Genomic DNA, 26,744 nt, shown 5'->3' with positions numbered 1-26,744 from the left:
TGAAAGCTGAAGAAGATACTTTAGAGGTTCAGAATACAAGTAGTTCATGACTTTATGAGTTAATTAGGTCACTAGCAGATGCTAATACAGAAAAACTCATTTAAATAAATGCCCACAGACATAATGTTAAAAACAGGGGGTTGTTTTGTTTCAAATGTTATTCCTTTTCACTGTTTCTTTTTTCTGTATTAGCAGATGCTAATACAGAAAAACTCATTTAAATAAATGCCCACAGACATAATGTTAAAAACAGGGGGTTGTTTTGTTTCAAATGTTATTCCTTTTCACTGTTTCTTTTTATTAACATCACTCTACATAGTATTACTACTTCAATCTGGCATACTGTAGATTTCTGTATTAACAAGGGAGATAAATTTGAAATAAGACACAATGAAAATGAAGAGCAATGCAATCATTCTTTATAATGTCAATATCTTTATGTTATAACTAAACAAAAGTCATGGGAAGACTTCAATAAGAATATCAAAGATAATTTTAACAGCTGTAACAAATGGTGGTATGAAAATCAGCAACAAAAAGACAGACTATGAAAACAGGCAAGAACACTGAAAACATCAACTACATCCTGAATGAAGAACCTATAAACAAGTAAAACATTTCAACTGTTTAGGCACAATTTTAGTGAAGATAGCAAATTAAATATGGAAACAGAAAACAGACAATAGAATTGTCTTGACTCCTTGCCACATCAGCAAGTGTGGCAAGGAGTCAAGTTAATACATTTATATGGGATAAGAGAGAAATTAGTCAATTTCTTTCTTAATTAATCAATAGAGAGAGAGAGAGAAGTCATCTCTTAGAATGCCCTCTTTTGGATAAGAGCAAACATTCTCAGGAAGGTAAACAATCCCAAATCTGGAACTGAAATAAAAAGTCAGGTAGATGTGAGATTTACAAAAGAGTGGAGCAGGCAAGTATCAGTGTGTAGATGGCACCAAGTTTTTTAGAAGCCAAGAAGACTATGGATGTGATGTGTTTGTGCCAGAATAAGCAAGATGTGAGAGTACAGTCTAACTGGACAGTTTATATATCCTGCTTTCACAGATGTCGGTGGTTTGGTGTATTGAATGCAGTCATTCCTTGGTCTCCTCATCTGGGACATCAAGGAAATCCCACTCTAATATTACTCCTTGAGAACAGTTCAAAGTTTTATTGGGATAACTGTGAATATTATTCTTCCAATGGATGTTGTGTGAAGGAGATGCTCTGTGTCTGTGTTGTTGTTATTGTTTCTAAAATATTGGTATCATCTACACACATATGGCTCACATCAAGAACTCCAGCTTCATACTCTGCCTATACTAAAGCACACAACGTATGCAAATTAGTCATCAGCAGATTTCATAAAGGCCAACAACAGAAAATTTGCCTCGATAGTCCAAATGAAAGCCATACCTTCTGATCGCTTGTTGTTGTTGTTGTCTTGTCCTTTGAAGAGTCTTAGATGTTTCCGTGTGCTCCTTGAACTTCTTTGGCTATGTCGATGATTTTGTTTGTATAGAGCTGTTGTTCAGGATTAGGGGCTGCTGTAATTGCTGGACAGGTAAAGTTTGAGTGGGTATCAGTTCAGTATTGGGGCAGCTGTTGCAGTTTCTATATGTTCTCGTACCATCTGTATTGATCTTCATTCCTCTGTAATGTCCTGTTCGTTGTCTTGCTATCATGGTGGAGGTCTTTCTATCAGCACTAATTTTGGAAATTTGATGTTGTATCACTGATTTCAGTGGAATTAGTTTAGCTTTTGCTAGTGTGTTAGCATCAGCAAGAGTTATCATGTGAGTTTCGTTTCTTGGTTGAGTTCTCTGGCCTCTTTTGCTAATTTATCAGCTGCTTCATAGTAATCAATGCCTACATGAACAGGAAACCATTGTAAAATGCAACTTTTTCCTAAATATTTTAGTTGATTTAAGAGTTTATGAGTGTCTTGTGTGAGCTTGATATTGCCGTTTTTGATTGCCTCCATAACTGATCTTGAGTCACTGTAAATTATAATTCCTTCAGACTGTTGAGATGATAATTTTAAGTAGGCTTCGAGTGCTTTATTTATTGCATAAAGTTTGCTAGTAAAATTGGAAGCAATTCTCCCAGATCCAACATTTATTGAAAGTTTTTCACCTTTTGGGAGTAGAAGGAGAATACCAGCACCTCCATTAATCATATGAGTGTCTGACGATCCATCAGTATAACAAATAACCTGTATACATGATGAAAGAAGGTTGATAGTATTTAGGCCTTTTTCTTTTAACATTTCTTTTGATTCTTTTTTTGTACAGAGTTTTGGTAAGGTTTAGATTGATGGAGGTATTTGAAGGTAAAGGACTGGAAAACAGAGGTTCTTTGTTTATTATTATTATTATTATTATTATTATTACTATTATTACGGGCAACTCCAGGGAGTCATTAGACTCATCGAGGGAGGCCCCAAATCATATTCATCACAACTATTTGACATTCATACAGTACCTATCATACCTCGCCTTAAACTCATTCACTGTCACAGCATCCACCACAGACTCAGGGAGCGCATTCCACTCATTCACTACTCTAAAAGTAAAGAACCCAGCTCTAACACCTTTACTAACCACACTTTTGCCCAGTTTCCATGGATGTCCCCTAGTCCTCCCACAACCAGCCCTGTTCTCAAAAATATCTTCTGAATTAATTTTATAGAAACCCTTCAGTAATTTGAATGTCTCAATCATATCTCCCCTCCTCCGCCTATCAACCAATTTTTGCAACCCACAAATCCTCAACCTGTTCTCATACGGTTCATTCCACAGACCTGCTATCATCTTGGTCACTCGCCTCTGGATCCTCTCCACCTCCTCCCCATCAAGAAGAAACCTAGGTGACCAAATCTGAGCACAGTAGTCTAGATGGGGTCTTATCAAGGCTCGATACAGAGGAACAATAACCTGCTTGTCTCTGCTTGTCAACGTATTCTTCAGCAACCAAGTGATTTGATGAGCTGATTTGGCCACTTTTGCAATGTGTCCCCTAAATTTCAATTCCTTATCTACCAACACTCCTAAATCTCGTGCCTCATCAATTTCCTGGAGCACGGTTCCACCAATGCAGTAAACTGCCTCCAATCTTTTCACCCCAAAATGCATAACCTTACATTTTGCCACATTAAACTGACATCCATTCTCCTTAGCCCAGACCTCCAATCTATCCAAATCATCCTGCAAAAATTTGACGTCATCTGCATTCACTATTGCCCTACCCAACTTCGCATCATCCGCAAACAAATGAACTGTTCCTCTCAGATCCTTTCCTATATCATTTATGAACAAATTAAACAGCAGTGGTCCAAGAACAGATCCTTGTGGCACACCACTAGTCACAGGCCGTCTTGTGGACTCTACTCCTGAGTAAACCACTCTCTGATATCTCTCCGTCAACCACCCTCCTATCCATCTCACCAACCCTATGTCCATCCCCATATGCCCCAATTTACTGATTAGAATTCCATGTGGTATCCTGTCAAAGGCCTTGGCAAGGTCCAGTAGAATCACCGTAAACCCATTACCCTTATCCAGTTCAGCCGTCACTGTGTTATAATATGTGAGCAAGTTACTGAGGCATGAACTACCCTTCACAAAACCATGCTGTCCCCGATACAGTATCCCATTTTCTTCTATCCAATCTTGTATTTTCCTCTTGACTATTTTCTCTAAGACCTTGATAATGATTCCTGTTATGCTGATTGGCCGGTAATTTTCAACAGCAGCCTTGGAACCACCTTTGTGCAGTGGAACTATTTTCCCCTCTTTCCACCCCCTTGGGACTGACCCAGTCCTCAGGCTCAAATTAAACAAAATGGTCAAGGGCACTGACAATTCTTTGGCCGCTTCACGTACGACACGAGCTGGTATACCATCCAATCCCACAGATGTATTGACATTGAGGTTCTGTAATAGACTAGTTACCTCTGCTTCATTCATCACAATTCCAGTATAAGCTGTTGGTTCTTCAATTCCTGCAAAGTCACCACCTGGGTGATATACTCTTGCAAAGTGCTCGCTCAGTAATTCCACAATATCAACTGATTCAGTTACCTCCCTACCCTCAGCATTTTTTAAGATCATTCTACCATGAGCATTTTTCCTTTTACTTGCAACATATTGAAAAAACTGTTTGGGATTCTCTTTAGCCTGCGTGGCCAATTTCCTTTCGTAATCTGCTTTTGCTTTTCTTACCACCCTTGTTACCATCCTGGCCTGAGCTTTATACTGTTCTTGCGCCTGATGGTCACCCTTCTCCTTAAAATTCCTCCACAATTGTTTCTTTTTTTGCAGCTCAAGCTTAATAGTGTTATTCATCCATTTAACCCCTAATTGATTTATTATTCGGACTCTTGGTATACAGTCAACCATTGCCTCCTGCAAACAGTTCTTAACCACCTCCCATGCACTATCAACATCCAGCCCTTGCAGTTTTACATGCCATGGCATTGAGCCAAGCACACACCTAAGCTTGTCATACTTACCAGCCCGGTAATTCCACATGTACCCTGTCTTAATTGTAAATTCGACTCTTTTAGCCACCTCCCAAGTCATGACTTTATGGTCACTCTCACCATTTTTGATTCCAATGTTCATAAGTTTTTAGGGAGATATGATCACTTTGGTAGCTTCTGATATTATTTATGGATTTTATGGTGGCAAATTTTCGTCTGTCCTCCAGCAGGTCAAGCCCACATTCCTGTTGGGCTCTGATGTTGTTAGTGGATGAGACTGCACCAATGATAATCTTGGATGCTTTTGCTTGTTTTGTCTAATTTTTCCTTTACCGATGAGGCCGAAGGTGACCAGATAGGTGCCACATATTCCATTATTGGCCTTATTAGTGTAGTGTAAGTAGTTTTGAAGATTTTTGGCTTTGTGCCCCATCCACAAAGCCTTTTCAGTAATTTAATTTTTTTTAGAGCTCTGTTGGAAGTGTTAGAGATGTGTTGCGCAAAACGTAATTCCTAATCAAGCGTAATACCAAGGTATTTTGGATTTGTGACTTTTTTCAATAAGCTTGTTGTTGATCATGACTTTGGGATTAGAGGAATGTCTATTTTTCCTCTCTGTACTAAAGGTGCTTAGTTTTGTTTTGTCTAGGTTGATTTTGAGTTTAAGTTCATCTGACCATTTTTCTAATCCTCTCATGGATTTGTTTAGAATCTCCTCTGATTTTGATATTAGCACTGGTGTGCCAGATGGCTATATCATCTGCATAGCAAGCTACTTTTGTGTCTTCTGTAAGGTAAGGATGAATGTTATTGACATATAAAAGGAATAGTAAGGGACTGAGTACTGAGCCCTGGGGAACACCAGCCCAGGTTCTCTGCTCTCTTGATATTGCTGCATTGATTCTAACTTTGATCTTTCTTCCTCTAATGAAATCAGCAATCCAGATTAACACGTTTCCTCTAATTCCAATATCACGTACTGTTTGTATTAATTTTTTGATCCAAACACGAGCAAAAGCAGCAGTCATATCAAGGAATATGGCAGTTGTCTTTTTTGTTGGTTTTTCCTGAAATGAGTCTATTATTGTTTGGCAGAAGTGGAATAATTGATCTGTTGTCAAATGACAGGCTCTATAGACAGTTTGATAGTAGTTAATTTTCTTATTTCTTGTCAGCCAGTGCATGAGCCTGGAGGTAGATTCTTTCAGTAATTTTACAGAGTATGCTAGTTAATGCAATAGGTCTATAGCTTTGACATTCTGCAGCATTTTTTTTTGGTTTCAGGATGGGTACAATAACTGATTTCTTCCATTCTTTTGGAAGTTTGCCTGTTCGCTAAGAGGTATTGAGAATGTCCAGAAGTTGTTCTTTGGTGTTTTTGCTAAGGTGTTTGACCATATGACCAAAGATAAGATCATTACCAGGAGATTTATTAAGTGCAGTTTTCTCGATTGATGAATTTAGTTCACTTAGCGTAAATTCTTCGGAGAAGATGTCATTAGTTTGGTTATGTTCTTGCTTGTTTTAGTATTTTATTTGTGAGTTTATTGAGGGTCTTGTCCTCTCTGTTATACTGAAGTTTGAAGTTGTTTGAATAGGTTTTTGCCAAAGTGTTTGCAATTTCTTGATCTGTAATAGCTTGTTTCCCAGCATTTATAATGAAGTTTGTTTTCTGTTGATTCTCTTCTTTGATATTGTTATCTAGGATTCTGATAATGTTCCAGTGGTGGCTGTCTTTTCTTGGGTCTAAGTTACTGCAAAGCTCTGCCCATTTCTCTTGTTTGCAATTCCGAATTTCCTGCTCTATTTTGTGTGTTATGTCCATTAATTTCTTTCTGGATTCATCAGTTTTATTAATTCTGAATTGTTCGTTGATATTGTCTCTTTCTGTAATCATTGAATCAATATTGTGATCTTTCCAGTATGGTATCCAGGCATTTTTCCATTTGCCTCTTGGTATTGTTGCTTTGGTAGCTTTACTGATGTGTGAAGTAAGGATTTGTAATTTTCTGTCAAAGTTTCCAAAGATAGGGTTCATTTTGACAGAGGCTCTCCAAGATTTGAGTAAACCTTGTCCAGTCAGCTTTTCTGAAGTTCCATGTCCTTTTGATTTGCTGTTCTTGATCAATTTTGAAGTTTAGTGTTGTTATTATGGGTCTGTGGTCACTGATGGCATTTCCCAAAATTTTTCATTGTGCACTTGATGCAATGCTATAATTAATAGCTGTGATGTCAATAGCAGATTCAGTTTCTGTAGTTTTAGAGAGATAGGTGCTCTGTCCATTGTTAACTGTTGTGAGTTCCATATCTGTAAAGAGGTCTTCCGATTGTTGACCTTGATGGTCTAAATCGGGGGGGGGGGGGGACCCCACGTTGGGCTTTTTGCATTTAGGTCACCAAGTATAATGGTTGTATCAGTTGGAGATTCGCTTAGCTTTTCAATGATGTCTGTATTAATATTTGTATTATCAGGGTGGTAGAAGTTTGTGATTGAAATAGAGTGGTTTGGTAGGTGTATTTCAACAGCATGAGCTTCTGTCAAACTGTTATTATTTAAATATTGATTTAGAGTGATTTCTTTGAATTTGATTTCTGGGGTCTTCAAAAGGATAGCAAGCCTGCCACCTGCTCTTTCCTCTCTATCTTTCCTAAGAACTGTGTATCCTTTGATGCTGAAATTCAGATTTTTGTTCAGTTTTGTTTCTTGTAGACTAGCAATATGGATATTGTTTTTGTAAAGCATGTATTTAAGTTCATCCATTTTTCTCTGAGTACCATTGATATTGAGTTGCAAAATGTTAAGTCCTCGTAGCATATTTATCATCAGGAGCCCGGACTGCAGCCCCAGATGCGTCGACTGCCCCGGACGCAGTAGCATTGGTTGATATCTTTCTATGATTCTTTTCATTGGAAAATTGGATGCCGTTGCCACGTTAGTCACCTTGAAATCGGACCTTAAGAAATTTGGTCAAACGCTTCAAGGGTCCAGGAGGGGGGGGGGGGCAATAGGAGGTGTCGTTGGACTTCCCCCTCCCCCCCTTCTGATCCCTTGCTAAGGCCATACTGGATGCATCTTCTGCACTTCTACCTCTCTCTCTCTCTCTCTCTCATCCTGATGTGGCACTGTCACTTCACCCAAAGATAAAGCTGACCTCCAGGCAGCACTAGTTTTCCTCACACTCCTGTAGAGATAACCAAGGAAAATCACCTCCTACAATACCAGAATCCAAGCACCGTATGTCTCCTACAGTTTTTCAACAAAAATATATCAGAAAACTTCTAAATAACTTAGATATTAAAAAGTCTTCCAGTCATGATGGCATTTCTCCAAATGTTCTCAAACATTGTGCTCCAGCGCTTACACCCATACTGCATCATCTCTATAATTTATTATATATATCTAATGCTTATCTCAGTGCATGGAAACAATCTCATATCCATCCTATTCCAAAACAGGGTGATACAAGCCAACTGCCAACCAACTGCCATCTCCTCTGCCCTCTCAAAATTAATGGAGAAAGTCATCAAGAGTCAACTCCTCCACTACTTAGAGGTCCACCAATTTATCAATGACCACCAGTATGGATTCTGCCATTCAAGATCCACAACTGACCTTGTTGCTTACATTATCCGCCATTGGATACATACTATGGAAAAGTTCAGAGGAACTTGTACTATTGCCCTTGACATTCCTAAAGCTTTTGACCATGTGTGCCATCAAGGCCTACTAAACAAACTGTCATCCTTCAGTCTTCCTATCACCCTCTGTAATTAGGTAGCCAGCTCTCTCTCTCTCTCTCTCTCTGGTCATTCTCTGTGAGTCATAGTAGATGTCTGCCTCCCTTCGAGTTTTACTACCAATGCTGGAGTGCCTCAAGGCTCTGTTCTATCACCTACTCTCTTTCTCCTGTACATAAGTGACTTACTCACAATAACCACTAAACCTATCCACAGCTTTGCAGATGATAATACTCTCCACTCATCCTACTCATTTGACAAACTGTGGAGTACTCTGACATCTCATGCTACAAGATCATCAATAACAAGTTCCTTAAACATTGATTTACATACTATCTTTCAATAAGTTGAGGATGAGCTTGTCATGTTCAATGCCACCAAAACACAGTCTTTCCTTTTCTTGACCAACAGATTCCAGTAACTTTAGTAATACACAAATCACCAGACAAGTTAGTTCAAACGTTAGTTCAAGCAAGAGCTGATCTTATTTGAACTAACATTTTCATTCAGTCTTTACTGGCATAAACACATCAATAGCCTCCTCAGCATCCAAGAAACTTGACATTCTCTTTCATTCAAGAGGTTATTTTACACCCAACTAATTGTAACTATATATAAATCCCAAATATACCATTTTTAGAATACTGCTCACATGTTTCGGGTGCATACAGAGGCATGCAATTAGGCTCATAGATGAGTCTCTCACAGACTCATTTCAATCTCTATCTCACAGGTGCAGTTTCAGCACTGCACCTATTCTACAGGTATTTCTTTGGTCAATGTTCCAGTGAAATGGCAACCATCATTCTTCCAATTTCTGTTGCATCTGTGAATACAAGAGCTGCAGCTTCCCATTAACCCATTATTGTGCAACTGCAAGCACGGAATAAAAAAGGAAGAACAGAAGCAACGTTGGTTCTTCCTCTTTTATTCCGTCTACCTTTGTTCTCTGGCAGAGCCTTCCTCATGAAGCATTTCCAAACAACTACAAACCATTTAAAAAATAAAAAAAAATCAATAAACTACTATCTCAGCCCTCATCTGCACCCCCCCACACACACACACATGGCACTGATGTTCTTCGAAGTCCCTTGACATCTCATGTATGGGATCAATATATATATATAAATGTAACCCTCTTGCATTAAGTTGGAGCACAGAAACCTATCTAAAAACACTTTATGTTATCCAAAAGAGAGCAGATCAGCTAACTGATGATCTTTCTTTAACAAAGACACTACAACTAATACCTTGCAGATGGTCTGTCTCTGCCTGCTTTATGCCTTTCAATAGTACTTAACGCCCACCTCTGTCATAGGCACTGTGCTAGTGAAACTGACATCCATCATTCCTCCATTTCTATTAAGCCAATACTAACATATTAAACCTAGAATAACAATGATACGAGATTGAATTGATTTAGTTCAACTATTAACCCACTGAACCTATTTCTTACATCTATGCTCAGAGAATACTTCTCACTTTATCCTTGCATCCTCTCTCTCTCTCTTTATACATATACATATGCAGGTATCCCTCGATTAACGGGGTTAATTAATCCCTCGATGTTACCGCATATATCAAAATTGCGTTAATCAAATCTAATAATCAATGGTAAAAAGTACAATTCATCCCTGATTGATTACTGTACTAATAGTTTGTTTTATATGGTACTCTTTTAGGAAAGATAAAAAATGAATGCAAAGTAAATGTTTAATAAATACTTGTATCTACATTAGTTACTGCAATTTTTTTTAATCAAAAGAAGTTATAGAGAGAGCCGTTTGAACAGTTTTAGTTTTTTCTTATCGGCATAAATTCTACGATAACAAGCAAAATGACTCTCCAGACCTCGGCAAACAAGCATTCTTCGATTAACATCTGGATCCATATCCATTACTTGCGGCTTTAGCGACTCTAAACTGTAAAATATTCCATCCAGTTCTTTGACTGTTATTTCCTTTGGACCTTCATCTTCACATTCCATTTGTTCGTTGTCTTCATATGTGCGGTGTTCAATTTCAAGAAGATAGTTGTCACTGAAATCTTTTGAATTTGAATCCAATAATTCTTTAACATCTTCTGCATCAACACCATCAAAACTGAGGTCTTCACCAATTGCAACAATTTCTTTGACTACGTTGTTCACAGGATTTTGAAAACAACCTAAGTCATTAGTGCATTCTGGCAGAAGGTTTTTCCAAACAGCTTTCATGCAACTAGAAGACATTTGCTCCCACGAGTCATGAATGTTCTCAATTGCATGTTTAATGTTAAATTTTTTCCAAAATTCGTGGAGCATAATCACATTTTCTCCCATTGCTGTTTCTACTGCCTTTGAGAATGTCTTTTTAAGAAAATAGGCTTTGAAAGTTGCAATGACTCCCATGTCCATAGGTTGTAACAATGATGTTGTATTTGGTGGGAAAAATAAAACTTTCACATTCTCACACAGATCATTAAGAGAATTTGGATGACCACGAGGCTAGCAGCCTCGTGGCGTGAGCATGATTTTGCATGGTAAATTTAAAGGCACATTAATCAAAACTCTTGCCGCAATTAAGTTCGCCACGATAATCAAATCCGCGTTAAGCGAGGGATACATGTGTGTGTGTGTTGCGTTTTCAAATAAATCTCATTTTGTTATAATTCTCGGGTTTTAAGTCAGTTAATATTAAAAATGAACATATCCCAACCCCGAGTTAATAGTAGTAGTCATCATATATATATATATATATATATATATATATATATATATATATATATATATGTATGCACCATCCAGTGATCCAAATGCTGCAAAACTTTTCAGGAAAATCATGAAGAAGCAATATCTGAGAGGGGAAAAAAAAAAACCAGTTCCAAAATTTACCAGCAGGGGTGTTGTAAACACCAAATGCATGGAATCTGCATATATCATGAATGATATGCACTCATGTCAGCAGGTGCCAGGAGGGTTTAAAATGATGGACACAGATTTTTTCCCTTCATTCTGGTTGTTAATACCATCCACAGTGATGGCATCCCAACATGCTTTGCATATGAAGCTGTACTACCCAAACAATTGTAAAGCTATACTACCCAAACAATTGTAAAGCTATACTACCGAAACAACAGTAAAGCTGTTGATAAACTCCACAAATTTCATGGAGTATATCAACAAGGTCCATTATCTCCATGTGCTCTCTGCATAGAATGATTAGTCTTTTTGAAGAAACAGAATCATCGGGGTTAGACCTAGCAGAGGTTGCAAACCAATCAGTTCATAAGTGAATGAAGTTGCTATTGCCATTGTGGAGCAGGCCATGAATAATACTATTGGTTCCAGCAGTATATGTGCTGTATCAAGACACATGGATGTGTCTTACACAGCTGTCTAGAAAATTCTACAGAAGATTCTGCATTTCTATCCATTCAACATAACCCTGACAGAGGAGTTGCACCAGCAGAACTTTGAAGGTCACCTGACATTTGCTTTAACATACCTTGCTTGAGTAGAATTAAATGCTGCATGACCTTGGATGAATTTGTGTGGAGATAAGGCTCACTTTCATCTTAAAAGAGCTATCAATACCCACAATTGCCGGGTATGAACTATGCAAAACCTGCTTGTAAACCAACAAATTCCTTTGCATTTACCCAAAGTTACTGTCTAGTGTGAGTTTACAGTTTCATTTATCATTGGACCATTCCTCTTTGAGGACATTGGTCAGTTGGGTCCTGTGAGCTGCTCAGTTACTGCCAATAGGTAATAACATGATATGATAAACGATTTTGTTATGTCACAGCCATAAGCTCACAAGAGAAGGGACCTCTTTACACATCAGTCAACCCATACAGGAACTTATTTCATGGAAGCCAGAGAGATCAGCCATGTGTTTTCCATTTCATGGTTGCCTCGTTTACCTGATATGACCCCTTGTGACTTTTGGCTCTGGGAAATTCTCAGAGACAGGAATTATTAGGATCATTCTGATAATTCTGATAGGAGGGCGCTAGTGGGTCAAGCGCTACGAACGTGCTTTGAAGAGCTCCTGATTCAGATAAGTTTTACTAGGAATAATTAAGTATATATGCGTAATTGTTTAAGTAAGAGCGGCTGTAAACGTTGTACGCTACCAATATTATTAGTGTGGGGTTTTTTTTCTTGCTTAAACTAAATACGAAAACGTTAATATTAGACCTAGTAACCTGCAGAGAAAAAAAAAATGGCGGCTGCATTGTCATTCCATGATTTTAATTTGGATTTCAGTAGGTTCGTTAAGTGTGAGGTCTGTTATATGTATTCCTTCGATTACATAAATGATTTGTGGATGTTTAGTGCGGATGGAAGAAGGGTGTGTGCGAAATGTGACCTGAACGAGGAATTGATGAATGCGAATATGAAGTTGATGACAGAAAGTGCTAGTACCGATTGTGTCGTGAGTGCACGTTTGAAAGAGAATGGCGAGAAAGACAGGCGAAAAAATGTTAAAAAATCAGGAAAAAAGAAAAAGAGCGATTTGACAACCGTAACGGATGTTAAAAGGGACGAAAGTGAGGCGGAAAGAAACGAAATTGAGAGAACGAATGAAAGTAGAAATGGCGTGGTGCAGAAACCGCAAGTAAAAAAAATCGAAAGAATGAATGATAGCGAAAAAAGAATGACTGATGGCGAAAGTTGGATGCATGTTGGAATGAAAGTACTGAACCAAAGAAAGATGAATGACAGTAAAAGTGAGAAGAATGATAGCGAAAGTTGGACGCATGTTAGTCCGAAAGTACGGAAACAAAGAAAGATATGTGAGAGTGAAAGTGAGAAGAATGACAGTGAAAGTTGGACGTATGTTGGACCGAAAGTACGGAAACAAAGAAGGATGAATGAGAGGGAAAGTGAGAAGAGAGGGTTGAGAGTTAGAAAGTTAGAAAGATTTAATGATAGAGTGAATGTGTCGCGAGGTTCAGAAGGTGAATTGGATTGGATGAAGCAAGAAATGAAATGGATGCGGAATGAAATTAAGAGAATGCAGGTCAAAACTATTAAAATAAATCATGATGGCATGAAAGAGTTAACAAAAGATGAGCGAGTGGCGTTGTATGGCAACTCCATTATTAAAGGTGTGCTAGAGGATAAAATGCACAAGGTATGTTTTCCAGGCGGTAAAATGAGTAGAGTGATTGAGGCATTGAACATGAGGCGGGAACGAGCAAAAGAGTTAATTGTATTAATTGGAACAAATGATTTGAGAGAGAACAAAGAGAATGTCAAAATGAATGTCAGGAGACTGCTTGGAAAGATAAAGGAGAATAGTGTGACAGGAAGGGTGGTCAGTGTGTTGCCTAGGTATGATTGTGGTGAAATGAGGCGGAGAGCAAGGATTATGAATGATATTCTGGCTGAAATGTGTGAGGAGATGGGAGTACAGTTTGTTAATGTGTGGAATGAGTTTGAGGGACGAAGTGAGCTGTATGGGAGCGATGGACTGCATTTGAGTGGTTATGGTGTGAGTCGCTTGGAGAGACTGCTGCTGGAAGGTAGAGAAGTGAATAGAGAGAATGAATCAGATCAAGAGGGGAGTGATGTGGAAGAGCAGGAGAGTAAGACAGGAGAGATTGAAGGAGTGGAAATGAATGTGGAAGTGAGTGGTATGAGTATAGATAATGAGAGAATGGGTGTGCAAGAGGAGCAGGGAAACGGGGAGGCTCAGGGTGGACAGGGATACACAGCATGAGAAAGGTGGATGCTCCAAGAGGAGGTGAGAGAATGTGTAGGCAGGAAAGTAATGGGATGATCAGGGATCAAAAGGAAACAGATGGAATTGCAACGGGTTCTAAAATGAAGAAGCAGAAAGGGAAATGGCCCCAGTCCAGCATGGAGAGATCACATCGAGTGAGTGGTATCAGTGGAACTAGCTGTAGATCGAGAAATGAGTTGTTGTGTTTGTATACCAATGCTAGAAGTATAAGAAACAAGGCGGATGAAATGGTTGCACTAATTGCGTCTGTGCACCCAGAGATTGTCGGAATAAGTGAGACATGGTTAGATGAGGATGACATCCTGACAGGAATAGAGATGGAAAGGTATGATGTGTTTCGTGAGGATAGAAGGGGTAAAAAGGGAGGGGGAGTGCTATTGATGATAGAGAAAGAGTTATGTCCATACAAGGTAGAGATGCAAGGGGGAAATGGGGCCAGTGGTTTTGAGGCAGTATGGTGTGAGATAGAGGTGAATAGAATCAAATACTTGGTGGGATGTTGTTATAGACCTGGTAATGTGGATGGTGGTGATAGTGAAATGTATAGTCAAATAAGCCAAGCAAATAAGAAAAGGGTGATCATTATGGGTGATTTTAATTATGGCAATATAGACTGGAATGAAGAGATAGCAACTGGAAGTAAAGAAAATGAGTTTCTTGAGTTTTTGAGGGATAACTACCTCAGACAGTATGTAACAGAGGGCACAAGAGGATTAAGGGTCTTGGATTTGGTCATCTCATCGGAGGATGTAATTATCAATGAGGTATCAAATCATCCACCAATTGGTGAAAGTGACCATGAGGTGATTACTTGGGTGGTTGCCAGCAGTGCAAGGACCCCTATGAAAAAAGGGTATATGTGGAACTACAAGGGGGGTGATTATGAAGAGCTCAGGAGACAGCTTGCAGGTGTAGCATGGAATGCTACACCTGCAAGCTGGAAATTAGCTGGAAAAGAGATCAATGCAGCTTGGGGGATTTTCAAAAAATATTTAGTGGATGCAATGTCTAAATGTATACCATGGGTGAGAAGGTTAAATAAGTTAGGTGTGAGATGGATGAATAAAGAGATTAAGCATGCAATACAGAGAAAAAGGGCATTGTGGAGGCAGCATAAGAGAAGTGGAAGTAACCAATTTCATGAGTTCTACAAAGACCAGGCAAGGAGAGTGACTTGGTTGGTGAGAGTAGCTAAAGAGAGGTATGAACAGCAGTTAGCTAATGAAGCTAAAAAGAATCCTAGGGAGTTCTTTCGATATGTAGCCAGCAAAAGAAAGAATGATTATGGAAGGATGACATTGATTGGAGGAAATGGTATAAAGACAGCTGTTGCAGAATGTGTGGTGGAGATACTTAATGAGCAGTTCATAAAGATCTTTCAATCTTGTGAATGTGACTTCATGGAGAGATTAAGAGCAGTTGATGATGGGGAGGAGAGACTGACTGTAAGTGAGCAAGAGGTGTTTGGGGAGTTGAGTAAACTAGATGTAAATAAGACTGTGGGACTTGATAATATATCACCGCGTATTCTGAAGGAATGTGCCAGAGAGTTGACACCTGCCTTGACATATTTTTTTAATACAAGTCTTGCACTTGGTCAAGTCCCTAAAGAGTGGAAGGAGGGCAAGATTGTGCCACTTCATAAAGGAGGTGATCGAACTCAAGCATCAAACTATAGGCCTATCTGTGTGTCGGGTGTTGGGGTTAAGTTGTTGGAGAAGCTTGTGAGAACTAGAATCCAGAGTTGGGTTGACAACAATGGTATAATCTTTGATGGACAGCATGGATTTGCTAAAGGGAGGTCGTGTTTTAGTAATCTACTTACTTATTACAATAAAGTGACTGCTTCCTTGGACAGAGGAGAAGGATACACAGTAATATACTTGGATTTCGCAAAAGCTTTTGATAGAGTGCCTCATGATAAGTTGACAGTCAAACTAGAGCAGATGGGGTTGGATATTAGATTAGTGCATTGGATTGGAGACTGGCTATCTGATAGGTATCAACAAGTTGTGTATGGGGGTGCAATATCCAGGAAAAGGAAAGTCACTAGTGGAGTGCCTCAGGGATCTGTTTTAGGGCCATTACTATTTAACTTGTATATTAATGATATTGGCGAAGAGTTGGATGGAGATATTCAGTTGTTTGCAGATGATGCAAAGTTGGGACGAACCATAAAGAGTAGTGAAGATGTTGTGGCCTTGCAAGAAGACTTGAATCAATTGAGTGATTGGGCAAGCAAATGGGGATGTGAGTTCAATGTTGCAAAATGTAAGGTTTTAAAATTTGGAAAACAAAGATGGGATGCAGAATTTATGCTTGGTAAGAATATATTGTTGGAAGTAGAGGAAATAAGAGATCTGGGAGTGATAGTGGATAAGGATCTAAAATTTAGGGGTCACATCGCCAAAATTGTGAAGACAACACAAAGACTTCTGGGAATGATGAGGAGGACACTGACGTGTAGAAGTAGGGAGATTCTTGTTCCATTGTATAAGGCTTTGATTAGGCCACACATGGACTATTGTGCCCAGATTTGGTCACCTGGTTTTCAGAAGGATGAAGAGATGTTGGAAAGGGTCCAAAGGCGACTGACTAAGGTAGTTTCTGACCTCTGGAATGTCGAGTATGAGGAAAGATTGAAAAGATGTAATTTGCAGAGACTAGTGGAGAGAAGGAAGAGGGGAGATATGATAGAGACCTACAAGTTGGTAAGGGGTTGCTATAGGATCAATGGTGGAGAAGTTCTACAGCGAATAGTGGGAGATCAGGGGAGAACCAGAGGTCATCCCTGGAAACTGTATAAAGAGGGTGTGAGTAGGGGAGTGAGAGGCAGGTTTTTTTCGTGCAGAGTTGTGAATGATTGGAATGCCTTGCCTGAGAGTGTGGTGTCTGCAAGGAGTTTGAATGTGTTTAAGACCCGGTATGATGAGATGTGTGTGAGATAAAAGGACCTCCTAGATGAGTCTTTGACTCCATGAGGTCTTGTTTAATAATAATAATAATAATAACTTGCAGCAGTGAAAGACAGCATAACACAGCATCTGTGCAATATCAGTCCTAACCAGCTGCATTCTGCTACTAGGCACGCTGTGAAGGATGTGATTTGTGGAATACCATGAAGAGCAGCATATTGACCAGCACAGCACCTCTGGTGGTGAATTTTGGAACCACTTTTTTCTTCCTCAGATATTCTTTCCAGATGATGCATTCCTGCAAAGTTTCATCTTTGGATTACTGGGTGGTGCTCCAAAAGGCCTTAAACAGGGTTACTTTAATTCTTATCACCTTGTATATACACAAAGAACATTAATTTTCCGCAGATTCTAAAATCTTTCAAACTGAAATTAAAGATTCCAAGAAATTATATCCTTGGTTTAATCCTTTATCCAAGTATAAGCAAACAAAGTTTGCATGTGAAGTTTCTTCACAACTGGACCACTTGTATATGAAGGCTAATGACTTCACATCACTTGCCTTAGTACCCCAGGATGCAAAGCACATCCTTTGGGCATTAAACACACTCCACATCCTTTGGAGTGTGTTTAATGCTGTGTATTACGTAAAGAGCCACTACCCAGATTGGCTTCAACTTTTATTGAGGTACATTTAAGTGCAAGGATACCTCTTCAAAAAATTCTGAGCAATCTTACAAAAATCACTCTAAATCTCACTGAGTGACCATAAAGGATACCTACTAAACTCGTCACTCCTGACCTGAATGACTCCAGGACAAGAAACTCAGCAGTGGCTCAACTCAGTCACAGGCAAAGGCCTTCCACCAAATAGGAAATAAAACACCCAATGATGAGCATTAATGAATGTCATCAGTGGGAACCAGACCCAGAAAAAATACCAAGATAGAAGTAATGCAGAAGTCCTAATTTTCCTATATACAAAGTACTAAAAAGGTGTATTACCTTATTATTAAATTACTCTGGACTAGAGATAGATATTAAAAGTTTTTTCACTTGTTTACACTATAAATTAAAGATGCCAAGAAATTATATTCTTGGTTTAATCCATTATCCAAGTGTAAGCAAAGTTTGTGCATGAAATCATGTGAAGTCATTAGTCTCTATATACATGAGCTCATTGCATGCATATACTTGGATTAAACCAAGAATATAATTTCTTCTCATTTTTAATTTATAGTTTAACCAAGTGAAAAATCTTTTAACATTTAAAACCTTTTAAGTGTGGAATTGATATAAAAATAATAATGAAATATCCCATTAAAATATTCTGTATGTAAAAAAAGTGAGCCAATTATTGAGAAATATAAGAAATTGACTGCAATTTAAAAGTAGTTGCTTTTCTGACATTATTTTTATTAGTGGGTGTTTGTTGGTGCTGGTTAATTTCTACCATATATATATATATCCTTCAATAATGTATAGATACCGGTACTACATGATAGTTTATTATGATTACCAGCTTCGTATCAACAATTTTCTTTTGGAAGTTAAAATCTTATTTAACACGACTCGAAAACTGTTAGATCTTACATTTCATAAGGCATGGCTAACTCCATCAATCTGCTTAGAGCTTGGTTTTCCTCTGAGTCTTTTTCTACCCTCTTCATCATCAAACAATCACTCTGCTAACTCCCCCCCCCTCAGTTTATTTAAAGTTTTAAAAAAAAATCTGTACTTTACTCTAATCTTGCCAATGTTGCAGGACTTGACTTCTGTTTTTGCAAACATTTCTATATTTTGTATCACAAATATGGATATCATTGGGTTTTTGAAAATGTAATCTACAGAAATTGTAAGATTGTATTGTACTGATATTTAAGCAAAATAAACAGACAGTATATGACTTACTCTGTATGTGTTAACTGATAGGGAATGAAATCCAGGCCTAAACTCAAACATCCCTCTGCAAAACAAGATTTTAGTTTTTACTCATTAAAATAATCTTCAGCAAACTGATTGTAAAAAAATATTTTATTTATTTCAAGCTGAACTTTAATATTTAATGTTCAATCTAAAAATTCATCATATATGAACAACAGTCATATTTAGTTCTGTTAATGTGTTTTTTAAGAAAATTTCAATCACTGCATTTCATGTGATATAAAATGCAAATGAAGAAAACTTCAATAAATTGCTGCAATATGTCCAAAACTAAATTACTACAATTTCCTTTCAAGGTAGTTAACAAAACATCAATAATCATCACTTTCAAATTTCTGTTATGTATCCTTAGATATGTACAGGATACTATGATAGAACTATATACAAAAAGTTTACTATTAACTTCCTATCAACAGTTTCCTCCAAAATTCTAATCAAAAATCTATTATTTTCATTTTTAATAAATTATAACCATTCATGCAATATGTTCATTCCTGTAATTTTTCTTGAAGGTTTTTCTTGAAGATTTTCTGTGGTTGTCTCTAGTTTTTGATCAACTGTTTTATTTCTAGTACACTTCTCAGATCCATAAACTCAGGGCCAGTGGAAGCGGGCCTGCATGCATTGCAGGCAGGCACCACTACAAGGTGGGCACCATTTCGAAGTGTTAGTATGAAGTTTCATTCTTTCTTTAAAGTTTGTATTGTATGTATTTTCTACGGGACCTTAGAGTCTCATTCCACTAAAGCGCTAGTAGTCATTTGGCCCAGTTCAACCGGTGCAGAGAGTGCAGAACTCTGTGAAATCGTCATGTTGCCAATGTAAGTAATTCTAACAATTCTAACCATGTGTAATGTGATATAGGATTTTAAGATTGACAACTATAATGACCCTATATTGACAACTATAATTTAATGGGGATGGTTTCTATTTTGAAATGAAAAACAATTTCGCCGCTGGAGGGTGCTGGAAGTCCTACTCGGACCTTGTCAGCAGAATAGGATTTTAAGATTGACAACTATAACGGTCCGTTTCATCCCCGTGGCTCAGAGTATGATTCACTTACTCTCATTAATCATACAGTATTTGTAAGATAGTGGTGAAATAAAGACAAATTATTCGGAGTGTTCTTACATTTGGCGTTTAAAATCTGCATATTTGTACTTGTAAACAGTTCCTCTTGGTAAGTATTATTATTAATTATATCATCAATTACCTGTTGTAATTATGGAATTTTTATAAAGGTTTTATTTTTATTTTTCTTCTAATAACTTCAAATATAGAACTGACTGTTATTATTCTTTTTTTTTTCAAAAGTTTTGTAACCCAAAAAATTATTATATTATTTATTACTATAAAAATTTTAAATCTAATTTCTTAAATTTCAGTTTATTTTCAAAAATAAATTAAAAAAATGGATATGAAGAAAAAGTTATCCAGTGCAAAAAATCGAAAACGAAAAGCTGTAAAAGAAGCACTGGCTCAAAAACAAGCCGGAGCTCTTAATACTTTTCTTAAAAAAATGTAAATTTCTTCTGATGATACAGACCAGTAAAACAAACCAGAAATCGTTATAAGAGCTTGTTGATAAACCCAGGTCATCAACAAGCTCTTATAATGATGTAACTGGTGAAGAAGAAAGTCAAATGCAGGAATTAAATGAGAAACACTTGGAACAAGTAACTGACAAGAGAGAAAAGTCATTAATTTCTGAAAATTTAGAAGATATAGGCAAATGGCCAAAAATTAATGATAAATTATGAGTAGTTTTAACTCAAATGGGACCTACTCAAAAGAAAAATATAAAATATCCAAGAGATATCAATGGACATAAATTTAGTGATGTTTATTATAACAGAAGAATGGAAAATGGAGAGATCGTTTCGAGAACATGGCTAATTTATTCTGAATCTTTAGATTCTGTTTTCTGCTTTTGTTGTAAGCTTTTTTCATCTATTGAATTTAGCAGTCTCGTAGAAGGGTACAATAATTGGGGAAATTTATCTAAAACTTTACATAGACATGAAACAATTTCAATTCATATGAAAAACTTCTTAAAATGGAAAGAATTAAATAAAAATTTAAAAAACAAAAGTACTATCGACTGTCAGGAGCAAGTTATGTATGATATGGAGAAGCAACATGGGATAAATGTTTTAATAAGGTTAACAGAAATAATAAAATTCCTTGGTGGTCAAAATTTAGCATTTCAAGGATCATCAGATAAATTATATAACAAACATAATGGAAACTTTTTAAAATTAGTGGAATTATTTGCTAAATTTGATCCTGTTATGGAAAATCATATTGAAAGAGTCCTTCGAAAAAACAACAGCAAACACTATTTGAGTAAGGATAGTCAAAATGAAATAACAGAAATGTTGGGTAAAGCAATAAGGAATAAAATCTTATTATCAATTCGAGAATCCAAATATTATTCGATAATTTTGCACTGCACACCTGATGCTAGTAAAACAGAACAGATGACTATTATTATATGCTTTGTTTCCTGTATTAATGAAATAGTCAAAATCAATGAAAACTTTTTAGGTTTTGTAAGTGTTGATGATTCTACAGGCCGCAGTTTATTCGAGACAATAACTGCACAACTGACTAAATGGAACATTCCTATTGAGGACATGCGAGAGTAGAGTTATGATAATGGAGCAAATATGAAGGGAAAGAAAAATGGGCTTTAAAATTTACTTTTAACTAAAAATCCTCGGGCTTTCTATGTGCTGTGCACACTCTCGATTTAATGATCAACAATACAGCAAAAGTAAATGCAGATACAATTATTTTTTTTGCAACTGTACGAGAAATATATAATTGTTTTTCATCATCTCCAAAGCGTTGGACAATTCTTTTGAAATTTATATCAAATATAACATTAAAACAGCCTTTGGAAACTCGTTGGGAAAGCAAAATTAAAGCAATTCGCCCTCTACATTATCAATTAGGAGAAATTTATGACGCGCTTTTTGAATTTTTAAATAATGACAACTTCAATAAAGAAATTCAAAATGAAGCAAAAGTTTTATGTCTTAAAATCAAAGACTATAAATTCATCTGCTCTTTAATAATTTGCTTAACAGAATAAATCCAGTTAGTAAAGCTCTTCAGGATAAAAATATGAATATATTACTTAAGATCCATTGGAAATTTAAAAAAATTCATATCAGAATATCAATCAGGTACAAATTATAAAAAAGTTCTTGAAATAGCAAAACAACTAAGTGAAGATGTGGATGGAGAAACAGAGTTTAAATCTGTATTAGAAGTTCGACAACGGAAGAAAAAATGTTAGTTTCAATACGAACATCCTGATAAACAGCCACAAACACCAGAAGATAAATTTAAAGTCAGCGTATTTTATACACTTTTGGATACTGTATGGACTTCGTTAAACGAACGTTTTGAACAACTTAAAACTTACATTGACAATTTAAGTTTTTTGCATAGACTTTTCCAAATTAATAATGAAGAGTTAAGAAAAAACTGTGACGACCTAGAAATTCTTTTGAAAGATGGTAACAATAAAGATATAAATGCCATGGAACTCTTTGACGAGATACAATCTTATACAGATATTTTTTGAAATGATACTTCAAAAATTGAAAATCCTCTCGATATTCTTAAATATATTGTGTCAAATAACTTATCTTTTCCGAATTTTGCAATTGTTTTAAGAATATTATTAACTATACCTGTTAGTATAGCAAGCGGTGAGCGTTCATTTTCGAAACTTAAATTAAGACTTATTTAAGAACAAGTATGTTACAAACAAGGCTTGAAAGTCTAGCACTAATAGCTATTGAAAATGATATATATAGACATCAAGAATATTATTATAGATAATTTTGTTAATATCAAAACTAGAAAATTTAAATATTAATTAATAAAATGTTTTCAAGACCAAATGTGTAATTTAATTTCTTGTAAATTCTTTCCAGATGATAATGACAAAAATAAAAATAAATAAATAAATTGCCATTTGTTTGGGGGCACCCATTTCAGCTTTTCATGTGGGTGACATCCAGCCTAGTGCTGGCCCTGCATAAACTAAAATTGGTCTGAACAATGTCTTGTATACTGCAAGCTCTTCGTGTTTTGACTAATTTTGCTTTTTCCATTACATAATCTTTGCTTATTCTGTTGTTTAATTTCATAATTAATTTGACTCAAATCCTATGGACAGGGTTTGAAAGTGAATGATTCTCGAATGCATTAGTAGAGAAATTTGAAGATAACACTATCCATCATTACATGAAGTGAATGACAAAAAGAGGAAACTAGCACTTTAATTACAAAGAGTAGAGGGCGGACCATAAGATAGCAATTTACTGTAAGGCTCTCTATGGTAGACATTATCAATAATAATCATCAAATTAATGATATGTACCTTCAAGTCTACAATATTACTAGCTTCATATCAACAAATTTTCTTCAAATTTATCTGTTGCTTGTTTTGGAGCTATTAAGTACCTGTTTTCCTAACCTTTACTCTCATTTTGTACAAGTGACCACAACATCTAAGATTAGCAATACTTATATATTATTCTAATCTTATTATTATTGTATGGAGAAATTAGATAAGTACAGGTGGTCCTCAAGTTACATCGGAGATCCATTCCTATAGACCGATGTAAGGCGATTTTCGATGCAAATCAGAATTACTATAGCCTAAGTTACTTACCTAACCTAAAACACCCTAAAGTCATACATATACAGGGTGTTCGGGATAAATTTGACATATTTATAATTAATTATATTTTTCCGTAAGTTACATGTATTAACACACACTTCTCTTCATTTAAAAGTTTGGACCCTTCTTCATTCATATACAAGATGTCAGAAAGGATGGATAGCTGGAACCCACCTGAATCATGGAAGAGAATAACTTGTATCATGATGATTCGTGCCCGCCATCAAAATAAGGATATTATGACTGCTGCCCAATGCTCCCTGAATACAGTAAAAACAATCAGGCATGAACTAGATACTTGCAATGGTGACTACGAGGATGTAGCAAGAAGAAAGATCCCTAGCAGACGATCTGATTGCGTTCGTACAGCAGAATTCCTCGCAAATCTGAAGGAACAGGTGTTGAAGAACCCTGGCATTGGAATTCGGGCTTTGTTTGTGGAGTTGCTAACTGTAGTCAAGCCCTGGATAACAAGGGTAGCCAATGGTAGGCCGTATGTATGGCAGCAGGATTCGGCCCCTTGCCACACCTCTGGGAAAAGTCAAAAATGGTTGTCTGAAAATTTCTACGACTTCACCAGTCCAAATGTTTGGCCTCCAAACTCCCCAGACCTTAACCCCATGGATTATTTTGTATGGGGTGCAGTTGAAAAAGACACCAATCGCACTTCCAGTAATACAAAAGCCCAGTTAATGGATAAAATTAAAACAGTTTTTGCGGCCCTTCCCAGGGAGACTGTAGCATCAGCTTGTTCGAGGTTCCGAAGCAGAATTGAAGCTGTGATCGATGCTAATGGTGGTTATTTTGAGTAAATCTTGTTGATAGTATTGTAATTAACTCTGCCTGTAATGTTTTTTTGTCAATTCATTAAATTTAATAGATACAAAGAAGATTTTCTTTTTCCTTACGAAACTGTCAAATTTATCCCGAACACCCTGTATATATCAAGAAACAGAACTTGGCTATCTTCCAGCCAAAGAACAAGAAGCCTTTCCATCTCAATCATGAGCCTACTACGTTTTTTCGTAATCACAGTTGATTTCATGGGCGCTAATCCTTTCATGTGTTCAAGGATGCAAACTTTATCCTTGATAATAGTCCCGACTGTGGTATAACTTAAGTTCAGTGCGCGGCCGATGTTCGTTAGCGTTTCTCCCTTTTTTGCTCTTTTAATAATATCTAATTTCACTTCTAATGTAATGGCTTTCCTTTTCTTCGACACACTGCCATCGGAAGAGTCTGCCTTACATTTGGGAGCCATATTGAAGGGTAAAAAGTCACAAACACAAAAGTGAGAGAGCGGATATAAACAAAGCACGAGGTACCCAAAGAGTGTATGCTGGGACCCAAGCGACGCCACCTCTCCCAAACAAATGCCGCGTAACGGTGTATTCTTCCGTCGTGCTGCTTCAAGTCTAAATTTATTTTTTAAATTATTTATGGGATTACCACTGTAAAGTCGAAACGACGCATGACGAAGATTTAATATCTTCAGAGTGGGGTTGACCACGGATAAGGGGGGGGGGGGCTACTGTATTTTCAAAAATATCATTTTTGTCATCATCATCATCAAATTCCTGCCATGTACCATAAGGGGTGTACAGGATATGATAGTACTACATGAAAAAAATTACATCATTATTAATTTCCTATCTACAATTTTCCTCCAAATCAGTCTGTTACTTGCCAAGACTCCAACATTATCAGATCTTATATTTCTATCGTCTAAAGCATTTTGTACCGTATCAATCCACCTATATCTTGGTCTTCCTCTGGGTCGTTTTGCTGCCAACCTGGCAGAGAACACTTGTTTTGCTAATCTTTCCTCGCCCATTCTGTTTAAGTGACCATACCACCTAAGATTAGCTCTGCTAACGCATTCCTGGATGCTGACAATGTCAAGTTCTTTTCTAATATCCTCGTTTTTAATATGATATTGCCATTGATGCCATCTCTTCATGCCTATAATCTTTCTCAAGACTCTCATATCTGTGGTCTCTAGTCTTTGGTCAAGTGTTTTACTTCTGACCCAGCTCTCAGATGCATAAGTAAAAACTGGTTTGAACACTGTCTTGTACACAGCTAATTTAGTGTTCCGACTGATTTCTCTCTTATTCCATATGAATTTATTCAATTGACTTCCCACCATACCAGCTTTGCTGATTCTGTTGTCTATTTCTATATTTAATTTACCATCTTCAGTAAAAATCTGCCTAAATAGCTGAAATGTTTTATTTGTTCCACAGGTTCTCCATTCACAACACAGTTGACATTTTCAATGATTCTGCCTATTTTCATTGTCTTTGTCTTTTTATTGCTGACCTTCATACCATATCTATTACAACAGCTATTCAATTTAGTCAGAGAATCTTGCAGACTTGTAGCAGATTTATTTAGAAGTATAACATCATCCGCATAAAGCAAAGAGCTGACATTAACATCTCCAATTTTGATATCATGTTTAATACCACTTTCCTTCATAATGTGATCCATATAGATAATGAATAACAGAGGGGATAATGTACATCCTTGTCTCACACCAGATTTAACATTAAACCATCTTCCTGTACTTCCTTCAATTCTGACTGCTGACTTACAACTCAAATAAAGACTAAATTGCTTGATATAATGCCCCATTGACACCATATACCTGAAGCGTATTGAATAGCTTCTCTCTTGGCACCTTGTCATATGCCTTTTCCAGATCGACAAAACTTAAATACAGATCTTTGTTATATTCCCGTGCTTTCTCGACTATTTGTCATAAAGTGAAGATCTGATCCTGACAGCCTCTATTTGGCCTGAATCCAGCTTGTTCTTCACCAAGCTTTTCTTCCACAATTCTTCTCAACCGTTTCTCAAGTATACTTGCATAGATCTTGCCAGGAACACTCAGTAGGAAAATACCTCTGTAATTCTCACATTCAGTTTTATTTCCCTTTTTATATATGGGTACTATGAGAGCTCTACTCCAATCATCGGGAATTCGTCCCTCTGTTCAGGCTTTCTGATCTATGCAGTGCAGCCACTCTTATACCACCATACTTCAGCATTTCTGGTCGAATATCATCTACTCCTGCTGCCTTTCCACATTTCTAGACTTTGATGGCTTTTTCTACTTCTAGTATGGATATGTATTCCTGACTGCATGCCTGGTCAGTGTTTTTTACCACTGTGCTGTCATCACTGCTTGTTTCATTTAGCATTTTTTCAAAGTAATTACT

The 26,744-nt window shown here is 36.9% G+C and overlaps 1 protein-coding gene across 3 annotated transcripts in view; it reads right to left on the bottom strand.

The window, feature by feature from the left end:
• Positions 1–26,744, bottom strand: part of LOC150110341 (KICSTOR complex protein kaptin-like) — a 252,785-nt gene that overhangs the window by 100,249 nt on the left and 125,792 nt on the right. For all 3 annotated transcript variants that reach the window (XM_090393083.1, XM_090393074.1, XM_090393065.1), the window contains one exon: positions 18,783–18,837. In XM_090393083.1, the coding sequence (XP_090249209.1) occupies positions 18,783–18,837 (55 nt within the window). The remainder of the gene's footprint in view (positions 1–18,782; positions 18,838–26,744) is intronic.

This window comes from Typopeltis vanoorti, chromosome 1 (assembly GCF_054136105.1).
Source record: "Typopeltis vanoorti isolate ZY-2024b chromosome 1, IOZ_Tvanoo_1.0, whole genome shotgun sequence".
NCBI lineage: Eukaryota > Metazoa > Arthropoda > Arachnida > Uropygi > Thelyphonidae > Typopeltis > Typopeltis vanoorti.
Note: the sequence above shows the minus strand (reverse complement) of the source record. Positions and strands in the feature narration are given on the sequence as shown.